Source organism: Acanthochromis polyacanthus, chromosome 7, assembly GCF_021347895.1.
Source record: "Acanthochromis polyacanthus isolate Apoly-LR-REF ecotype Palm Island chromosome 7, KAUST_Apoly_ChrSc, whole genome shotgun sequence".
Taxonomy (NCBI): Eukaryota; Metazoa; Chordata; class Actinopteri; family Pomacentridae; genus Acanthochromis; species Acanthochromis polyacanthus.
Genome location: NC_067119.1, coordinates 25,763,345 through 25,774,157, shown reverse-complemented (window position 1 = coordinate 25,774,157; position 10,813 = coordinate 25,763,345). Strand labels below are relative to the sequence as shown.

At 38.9% G+C, this 10,813-nt stretch overlaps 1 protein-coding gene across 1 annotated transcript; it reads left to right on the top strand.

Annotated features, from left to right (window-relative positions):
• The first annotated feature begins 3,200 nt into the window (after window positions 1-3,200).
• On the top strand, window positions 3,201-10,470 carry gins4 (GINS complex subunit 4 (Sld5 homolog)). The gene is made up of 8 exons (XM_022199855.2): window positions 3,201-3,470; window positions 3,603-3,689; window positions 7,837-7,950; window positions 8,042-8,139; window positions 8,238-8,326; window positions 8,480-8,570; window positions 9,142-9,246; window positions 9,550-10,470. Exons 1-7 carry the CDS (start codon window positions 3,375-3,377, stop codon window positions 9,236-9,238), a joined length of 672 nt encoding a protein of 223 aa, XP_022055547.1. The 5' UTR covers window positions 3,201-3,374; the 3' UTR covers window positions 9,239-9,246; window positions 9,550-10,470.
• Window positions 10,471-10,813: the final 343 nt, after the last annotated feature.

Genomic DNA, 10,813 nt, shown 5'->3' with positions numbered 1-10,813 from the left:
TTTGAACACAAACTGTGGTTCTGGGCAGCCGCTGATGCTGCTTTACAGAGCGACTGCAGCTCTGCAGGTTGCGGTGTGATTCGACTTTTGCCCTGCAGGTCTGATGTCGCACAGATAAGCTCAGAGGATGCTGCCGTGACACCTGGCGTGCGATACTGAACCATAGTGGCAGTACCACAGCGGATGCAAGATCATTACTGGTGAAAATAACAAAGAACTCTGAGGCAAGAGCAGTGAGGAGGAAAGAGGAAGAGGAAATCAGACAAATGAGATTTTGCCGTAGCCCACAGTGTGGTGTAGAACAGCTGGATCCAGCAGATGATGGCATTTCTGATAAATTCACAGTTGCTGAACCACAGAGTGAACACAGGAAACATGACACGCTGACTTCGGGAATCTCTACGGCTTCCATATTTCGACAGCAACGCTCTGTTTCGTTTGTTGTGTAAATACCCAAACTGTGAGTTCATCCATTCATTGCAATACTGCCAGTTTCAAGAATTATGACTTGTTAATATTGTCCAGGAATAATTCAGTAGCATCATTTCATGTGGTGCAAATCAGTCATGTTGTGATTGAGCTTCACTCCAGTGGAAAATCTCTAAAATATTGTAGGAATGCTTGTTGTATTCATGAGACCAGGTAATTAATATTTCAGCTCCCTGAGTAGAATATTAAGAACTTCAGGAGAAGGTGATTACATTTCTCTGTTTGTTTCTTGATAGGGGCACCTCCACAAACTTTTTACTGTGGTGTCCAGATGGTGAAAGTCCCAGGTATCACACAAAAGCAAACGCCATAACGGATGTTCAGGAATTCTGTAATGCTATTTCAGCACAGAGAGTAGACAAAAACTATCAAAATGGGAGTTAAGAAATCTCATACTGATATACTTTTATTTCTTTTTCTTTTTTTTTTAAACAGAGAAACGTATTAATTGATCAACTAACTGGACAGTTGAAGGAGTCAGTGCAGAATGAATTAAAAAGTTAACTTCATGATCAGATCTAAAACGTTTCTTTCCTGACTTGAATATAGATTCTGGGTCAGATTATTGACTTCTAAAAGCATGCAGCCCAGCCTGTGACAAGGACAAATGAAGGCAAAACAAAAATGAAAATGTCCTCCCTGACTTCTATGCCTCCGCTTAAAATTTTATCTCTTGTAGAAATCAGAGTGATCATCGAAGGTTTTCCTGGAAGAGCCAGAAAGTTTCAAGGTGTTTAACCTGCTTTGATGGTTCACACTAAAGGAAATGTGTTTCTCTCGTTCTTACATTTAGTCTGTTTCTGTTTTGTATCTGGACCGGAGGCTGAGGTCCTGGGATGTGGAGGCTTTGCTGCATCCTCTGCAGTCATTTAAAAACAGCTCTGTGGACAAGAATCGAATGGTCGTGCATTTGGACAAAATAATGAAGACTTACTCTGAAAAAGTCAACCTTGTTAGTAGTTTCCTGCACACTGACGACTGAAAAGCAGACAGTGACGTTGAATGACACCGTGGTGAGCTGTCAGTATTTTCCAGTGCATCATTTGTTATTTATATTAATCATTTGCGAAGAGTGGGTCTGCTTCAGTGTCGAAGGTATGATGATGAAAGAAACGGAACAGAAATCACCTCTTGAGTCATGGCCATCGGTTCCAACTCAGATAAACACTCATCTGGTGGTATGATGTGTCATTGACTAATCCCCACCACGATTACCTTTTTTGTTAATTAGTGTATTAGCTATGAACATAGTGGAGTTTTTAGAAGCAAAAGAGCCAAATATTTCCCTCAGTGGCTGCTAGAGAAGAAACGCAGAACTAAAAGAGTGTGACTGTTGGACTGATATTGCCTCGTGGACACAAACACATCTTCAGTGTGATGTTTTTGAGTTGCTGAAGTGGTTTGTAGATTAATCAGGACCTTCTGTGAACTTTACCCCAAAGCACAACTCAGCTGACAGTCACAGAGATTCACAAGAGAGTGAGACTGTGTCTTAATAGGAGCTCTAGTAAAAGCTCTAGTAAAGATTCAGTCAGGAAGTGCATTAACACAGCAATAAATGTCATGATGTCTTCTGTTCATGTTCCATATATATTATTGATCAATTGTTGGTGCATTAGTGCATTCATGAGTTTAGGAGTGGAGCTGGTAAAGGTGATTTTGCAACTTTATATAGTTTATCTGTTGAGCAGCTTGTGAATCTCCTCTTTGGAATCAATATTATTTTCTTATCTGTTATAGATAATACCTAATCATCATTTATATGTTGATTATATTTTGTATTATTGGCCAGAATCTGCAAAATTACTCCTTACTAATGGCCAAGAAACATAGCGGAATTAAAATATTTGCCTTTAAGATGTAGAGAGGTGGAAATATAAAGTAGCATAAGATGGAATTAGTCAAGTAAAGCACAAGTAGGCAAAGTACTAGAGTAAATGTAATTAGTTACTTCTCAACACAACAATCTGAAAAATGCTACAAACTAAAACAAACTTGAGAGAGAAAATGCTGTGACTTTCTCTTCTGTCCTCAGACTTGAAAACATAACTGTTTTATCATAACTTTTGTGTTCTTTCCCCCTTACTTGGACAGGTGACAGTGAAAGAAACATGAGCAGAAAGGGTCAAAACATGCATCTGAGTTCTTCAAGTTAAGACCCCTTCCCTGACAGCTGAACCGTGATAAACACCTTGAGCCATCCCTCACCTGGCAGTTTCACAGACATTCACACTCTGAGAATCCGAGATGTGAGAGGTGATCTACACTCTGAGAAGTGATCTGTGGGTGACAGCATACATTAGGGACTCCCCAGCAACACGTGAAAACTGAAGAAATCTCGTGGATGGGAGGTGAAACATCTTCAAAAACCAAAAGAGGGAAGTCACGTTGCTTTTTACTGAAGCTTTCGGGAGTACTATGACTTGGATGCCTGGGAAACTTGTAAATGTTTCCCTCTGTGCTGTATTTCAGGAAGCCTTACTCCACTCCGACATTTTTTTTTCAGAAAAAAATTAGCTGGAAATGCAGACAATTACACCAGCCATGATCGAAACTCTTACATTTATGTGCATAAACTAAAGCATTTGATTGAATCCCCCACCAAACACTGATAAACACTGTGCACAGCCTGTGAGAAGCTTCGCCTTACAAGCAAAACTCAGGGATTTTACCTGAATTAGAATCTCGCGAGAATAGTCCTAGTGGCGCGAATAAACAAGCAGGTCTCCCAGTACACGCTGCTGTTTTGCTAGTAGTTGTCGCGTCGGTACATTTTTTAAAAAACAATTTATTAAGTTTGAGTCGCTATATATTCTAGTTTTAACATTAAAGCTACACTTTAGAGAAGAGCAGCATTTTGTTTGGTTACTTCTCGAGGAAAAACTATGTCGGACGCTTTATCTGACGACGGCAGCATCAACCAAGATGACAGCCAGGAGGATGTTATGACTCCGGCCGAGCTGATCGCTAAACTGGAAGAAGTGAGCCCATTTCACTCAAATTACCATCTTTGTCAGTTACATATTGTACCGTAGACCTCCCACAGTCTTTTTTTTAAAGAAACTGTTTTCTGGCTGAATCATCTGAGTTGTGCTGCTGTATGTGACTCGCAGGCTTGGCTGAACGAGAAGTTCAGCCCGGAGCTGCTGGAGAGCAAGTCCGAGGTGGTGGAGTGTGTTATGGAGCAGCTGACTCACATGGTAAGTACCTGGGGAATACCTCCTCCTCTTTGGGCTGCAGCTCTGAAATACCACGAAATAACAGAAGCAGAGGCGGTGTTAGGATCTGCACACATCTAGGGGTTTAACCCGTTTTGTTTGTTTTTTTTACCCTGTTTGTTGCCCCATTTTCAAGTATTTTCAAAATAAAATGCAAGAAAAATGAGAGACACTGTGCTGTAGGCAAAACAAACTTATTCCTCTTTCTTTCCGCACTGGTAGTCCTGTGGAATTAATCCTATGCAAGTCAAGATAAGATCAGCTTTATTCATCCCACAGGAAATAGTTTTGCCAAAGTGCAATAAACAAATATTAGTGAGATATATACAATTACACAGAAGTTAGTCATTAAATATATAAATCAAAAAAGAATGCAAAGTACAAAATGCAAATTGTTTGTGTGGAGTGTCTAAGTAGATGTCAAGGAATAGTATCTAATAATAATAATAAAATAGCACAAGTACAAAATGTAAACTGTCAACTGAATAGCAAGAAACAGATAAATAAACTGAAAGTAAACAGATATGTTGCACAGAAATATCACACTTGACAATAATACACATAGTGAGACTAAGCAGCAGATAAAAATTGCGCCACATGAAGAAAACACTGATAATATTCTACATATGTAACTGTGATCGTATCTAAGCACGTGCTTTGGAAATTTTGGAAAAAAAAAAACCCGGATTGCATGACTAATCTTTCAAATAGTTCAGGATAAGAGATGCAGATGCTGGTGGTTGGAAATAGTTTACTCATAAGGTCCCATAATGGAACACCTTATAAAAAACAACAAACATTGATTAGCGCAACAAATCTGCTGCCTGTGTTGCTGACAAACAAACAAAAAATCAATGGTGACAATTTTGTCTTTAACCTAATGATAGCTTATCTAGTTACAGCAATTTGCAATAAATAGGTTTTCATTGCTTCTTGGCCACATGTTGTCATTTTGTTAGTTACAGAAATCTTGTTCTGTGAGTACTTATGTCGTAATTTTATTTCCTAGTTTTTCTGATCAACTACACTACAAGCCAAACATTTGGAATCAAGATCAAATTTTTACAAATAGAAATCATAGTTTTATTGATATAATTTGAAACAGAATAAACATGATTATTATATAAAGAGTCGCTCATCAGAATACATTTTACTATAAGTATCAGGTGTTTGTAACTGTACTCTTGTTTCTTTACTCAGCTGTTTCTTTCCGGACATTTCTGTGGTAATTATAGAGATATGGACACAGTTGAGATTTATTGGGATTTTTGTTTGTAAACTCTCAAAAGCCAAAGAGCTGAAGTGAATAATGCAAACTGAGATTTCTTTTTTACTTTAGCACTGAAGTTATGACCCTTGTAAATCTTTTCAGACCTAACACTAAGCCCTTCATTTCTTTTGTTAACATTTATTAAGCGGTTGTCTGGTAGCTTCAATGTATACCTAAAGGTAAATTGAGGAAAATGATGCATATCAATGAAAGCAAAGTCTGATCATGCAGTAAATACATCCCAAAATCCACAGAATTCATATGGTTTTTGAACAAAGACATTATGAACAGAAACTTTGTTCACAAACGTTTTGCCTGTGGTGTGTATCAGTTTAGTTTCAAGGAATGTAAGATGTCATGGAAATGACAGATAAATAGCTCCAGAACTATCCATCCATCCATACTCTATACACTGTTTAATCCTCATTAGGGTCGTTGAAGGGTTTGGAGTCTGTCCCTGCTGACTTAGAGTGAAGGCAGGGACATCCTGGACAGGTCACCAGTGTACTGCAGGTCTACACACAGAGACAAACAATCACACTCACATTCACACCTACGGACAATTTAGAATCGCCAATTAACCTCAGCATATTTTTGGACTGTGGGAGGAAGCCAGAGTACTCGGGGAAAACCCACACTGCAGGGAGAACATGGAAACTCCACACACAAAGATCTCGGGACCTTCTAGCTGTGAGGTGACAGAGCTGCTCCACCCTGCCCCCCAGATTCAGCACTATGATTTTTTATTTCTACTTTTTATAAAACCAGTGTGGGTAGAGGATGGTTGATACATTTTGGGCTGTAGCCTCAGAGGCCAAGATCTAACGACAGCACTGGATGAGGTCAGTGGTTATTTAAACTTTAGTGGTAGATTAACGTGTCTGTGTCATTTGGGTCTTTAAAAGAAGTAATAACACTGTCAAAATGTCCTGTTGAAAGACCACACACAACTCAGCAACTTGTACTTCATGTAAAAATAGTAGAGAAAATAGTTCTCATGAGTCATGGGGTAAAAAATATTTCCCTCTGAACTAGAGAGGAGTGAAGAATAAAATGGACTGAAACTGAAAATATCAAGCAATGAATCTGATGCATTTTTAAAATTAGGTACACTCCTCACGTAAATGTTCTTTAATTACATCTCACCTCTACTGTTAGTTACCTAGTCATAGATGGTAGAAATGTATGAGGCGGGAGTTAATGCTGGGTCATCTTCAGCGCCTGGATTACCCATAAAGATGATGCCGGAGGAGGAGGAGGGGGGCCAAAGCGAATCTTTTTGTGGTCTCTTGGCGTTTTTGATGGCCTTAGTCGTTGCCTCTTTTCACTTGACGTTTCGACGATGAGGAGGCAGTGGATGGCTCGTTACTTTCGGCTTCTTGCCATTGTTTGTACAGAGGAAAATCCCGTTCCAAACGTGTGAGTAAATTTAAGCAACTTTTACACATACGCACCGACTTGGTTTGGCTCCGATTTAAAGTTATTCCTAACACCGCTAATCGTTCGGAAGGAGTCTTTTGTTGCGTAGCCTTTTCAAAAATAAGTGTTGTACTTGAGAGTACCCCATGTATTCGCAGATTTTTGTGACAAAAACGGCAGTAATCATTCACCGCGACGCTTTCTCGGCTGCATGCCATTGTTGTTTGGACTACATGGACTTCAAGGTCGATTTGTTTGTGCGTCACATCCGTGTTACGCTGATTGGTTCTTTCTCGTTCAAGCTGCATTCGTTAGCCCCTCCTTTTTGAAATCGTCTCCTATCATCACAATGCCAGACTGCCTTTATTTGTATTTATATTAATACATAAATAAAGTCAGTCTGGATTTTCCAGGCAAAATTTTTTGGAGCCAGTGACATAAAAAGCGTCATCAAACAGGCTGGACCGGAGAGCAACTCGGGGCAGGACCAGTCAATGGGACTGTCAATCAAGTATAGCCACGCCCCCTGGCTCCGCCAACTTTAACGATTTATTTAAAATTCAGTATTGATTTATTTTAAGATCGGCCACCTGATCTCTCATTTTGATCATGAAACTAACGGGAAAAAAAATCCTGAGCTGTAGAAAATCAGTCTATCAAATTTTATTTTTTCCAAAAATGAATTGGGGTCTATGGAGCAAAAGCTTTTTGGAGCCAACCCTAGCGGACATCGTGATATTGCAAGTTTTTGACACTTCTGGGTGGGCTTCAATTTTGGAGCCAGATGCTACGTCCATCTTTATATACAGTCTGTTTTTCACTAAATGAAATGTATACATTAATCTATAGGAAGCCTTGCATTGATATTAGGAGATTGTGTCATTAAATGTTTAGACTAGAAAGTTTATATACAATGTCGAATTTAACATCTCAGAAGAAGTATTTCAGTTTTTGCAGCTGTTGTATATCAGAGGTAATTCTGTGCACGTCAGATCATACTATCAGTTTCTATACACATATTGTCACATTACAAATCTGTTCAATCAGTCAATCAGAGTTTATTTCTATAGCACTTTTCATACAAAAGTAGCACAAAGTGCTTAACAAGTTAAAAACAAACAATAAAAAACAATAGCCCCAGATGCAGACGGCTCCCCACCGAGGAAACACTGGAATCTAAAATAGATGTGTTAAAAATAACATGTAAAACTAAAAATTGAAGAATAAAATAGCTACTAAAAGATAAAGAATAGTAAAATAGTAAATAAATAGTAAAATAAATGATCAAATAGATAGTAAAATAAATACTAAAATAGTGAAATAATAAAATAGTATACAAAATAATAAAATAAATGTATAAATACATACTGAAGCGTAGTTGCCTTACTCATCATTAAAAGGGACCATTAATTTCTGACCTTGTGAACTTTCCACCAACAGGAATCCAACCTGCAGCGGGTGAAGAAAGGGGATGCGAAGGCCAGCGTCCATCGCATGGAAATAGACAGGATCCGCTTTGTTCTCAGCAGCTACCTGCGCTCTCGTCTGCAGAAGGTCAGTGAGGCCAGCGGTGCAAAATAAGGCTATCGTCTAACTCGTTGTCTGTTGACGAAAATCGTCTAATCTTTGCACCCTGCATGTCTAGATTGAGAAGTTTTTTCCGCACGTCTTAGAGAAAGAAAAGTCTCGAGGTGAGGGAGATCCATCCCTGCTTTCACCTGAGGAGTTTGCCTTTGCCAAAGAGTGAGTTTAGTCGAAGAAAGTTGCCGCAATTTGTTGAAAATACTACTGTTTTCATTACAATGAAGTGAATTAAAACCACATGCTTATTTGGCATACAGGTACTACGCTAACACGGAAACCTACCTGAAGGCTGTAGCGCTGAAGAGAATGCCTCCAAACCTACAGACTGTGGATCTGCTCAAAGCAGGTGAAATCTCCTCACAGACTGAATTTACTCTGCAGCTCGGCCTCAGATGAGCCAATAATATGGCCATCAGCATGCACTAACGGATGGTGACATTCACTGTGACATTTCCACTGACCATCTCACTAAATCCTGTGTATTCTAATATGACTCCAGTGCCTGAGCCCTGTTTGGACTCCTTTGTGTTTCTGCGGGTGAAGGAGAGACAAGAAAACATCTTGGTTGAGCCTGAAACAGACGATCAGAGGTACTTTATTAACCCTCATGTTTTCCTCATTACAGGCACTAAAAATATTGTTTCCTTGTCTGAAGAAAATCCACATTTCAGCAAAACAATTCCTCAAATTTCTGAAAACCTTTAGGAAGAAAATTCCAATAATTACTTAAAAGTTTCCCTTAAGAGTTTTTTTTTTTTTAATCTCCCAAATTTGGCAAGAAAATTCTTGTAAATATTCTTTAAAAATTCCAGCGAATTTCGCTGGATTTTGGTTGATTTTTTTGTAAATGTTCTTAAAGAAACATTTTTAACATTTTTTTTTTCACCAAAAAATGCTCAAAGATTTCCCAAAAATGTTGAAAATGTGGACATCAGAAGTTTCACTGTGAAAATATATATATTTTTCCCACATTTTCAAACTTTAAAACGGATCAGTTTTGACCTGCAGGACGACACGAGGGTTGAACATTTCACTTGATGTGTTGTTGCTGATCTCAGTATCCAGTAGGTGGCAGTGTGACCTCGTCACACCGAGAGTTACTTTTTTTCTGCATAGATACTAAAACGACTGATGATATCTGTACCATGTCTCCTCTGTCAGAGAATATGTTGTGGATCTTGAAGAGGGCTCTCAGCACCTCATACGGTATCGAACTGTAGCACCACTCGTTTCAAGCGGAGCAGTGCAGTTAATTTGAATGGAGGGGTAAGTAACAGTGTCGAGTGTGTCACCTTTCTCATTAACTCAATACTGCCCTCACACCCCCTCGTACAGATATCTGCTCATTTGTTTCTGCAGATCTTACATAAGCCACCGCTTTGCAGTCACATCTGGATTTATTTTTAGCTCTCACTTCGTTTTGCAGCGTTCATTGTCTCTTGGCAACAGATGAAGGCAAACTACTCTTTACAGAACCACTAAATATTTACAGTATGTTGAGATATCCTTTCTCCTTAAGTCGGCTGACGTCATAAATGCCACTAACACATTGTAATTTTTCTGTTACAGATCTGTCTGTTGTTGTGGATGTTTGGGCTCCAGGGGATCCTAAAATGAACTTATTTCTGAGACGTGGCTGGAACAAGGAAAGGGCAATTTAAGCTGCAGAGATTACATCAGGAAACATGTCCTCCTCCTTCACTGGTGTCTGGAATAAGGACTGACTTGTGGGATGCAAATACTGAGACGTTTATTTCATAATTGCCTGGAAAAATATCGTTCCGTGGAAAATGTGAAGAACAAACAGGCCACTGATAGCGAGCAGCGAAGCCCACAAATGAACACTGTTCGCTGAATTAGCTTTTGCTGTGCTGTCGTGTTATTTTTGGATCTTTTTAATCATGTCACAACATAACGTTGGTTACATAATTGTAATGTATTCTGGTGTGTTTGTGTCTGTGCCTCCGTCTAATATGCTAATTCATCGTTTTTCATGTTACTATATCCAGATGACTCACATTATTGGACGTTTTCTCTGCTGCTCAAGATGCATCCAGTGACCTGAAGGTGAAATTTCATCGGTTCACTTGGCGACACACTGCCTGCAATTCTGAGGTGCACGTGTTAGTGTGTTTATGCATTTGAAGGAAGGCAGTTTCATCTGATTGCTATAATTTAATGACATCCACGCTTAGATTAGTAAGCACTAATGTCATTATTAATAGCTTACGTGCACCTCTTCACTACAACTGCCAAATCCAGGGTTGTTTTTTATTTGCTTTTCAACGCCCCCATCTTCACAAGTTTCTTGTGACTGTGTTTTTAACCCTACGAGGATGTGTGGAACATTGTCTTCTCCGAGTTGTAATTGTTGTAATAGCATTGTTATGTAAGAGTTTCAGATGGAGCAATCAGTGCTTGTTGTTTGCCCTCAAAATCCCACAGTAATTGGAGCTAATAAAGGATTGAGAAAGAGTGGGTTTGGAAAAACTGAGGCTGTCGTCTTATTAAAGTGCACTGTTGATCTAGCTCATATAGAGCCTGTAACGTACAAGGTCAGGTTAATACACCGTTTTCATACAGAGTCTTGATGATTGAGACAGGAAAAATCAACTTGTGGTAGACATCTTATAATATGCAGAGTGATATTTAGAGTGCATTAAAGTCCCTCTTCAGTCCTTGATTAAACCCATAAATACTCATATCTGTTTATCAAAGTGAAATATGTTTGGTTATTTCTATGAAAGTAAAACCATTAATGCCTGAAAAAGCACCATGTGGACGTTAACATTAAAAAACTGACTTTTGAAATGTGAATTTGAACAAACAAAAA

Bases quoted from the DNA above. Each gene is read 5' to 3' on its own strand.
- gins4 (XM_022199855.2), top strand. From the start codon at position 3,375: ATGTCGGACGCTTTATCTGACGACGGCAGCATCAACCAAGATGACAGC. The intron at 7,951-8,041 runs GTCAGTGAGGCC...CTGCATGTCTAG, and splicing joins TGCGCTCTCGTCTGCAGAAG to ATTGAGAAGTTTTTTCCGCA. The intron at 8,140-8,237 runs GTGAGTTTAGTC...TTTGGCATACAG, and splicing joins GAGTTTGCCTTTGCCAAAGA to GTACTACGCTAACACGGAAA.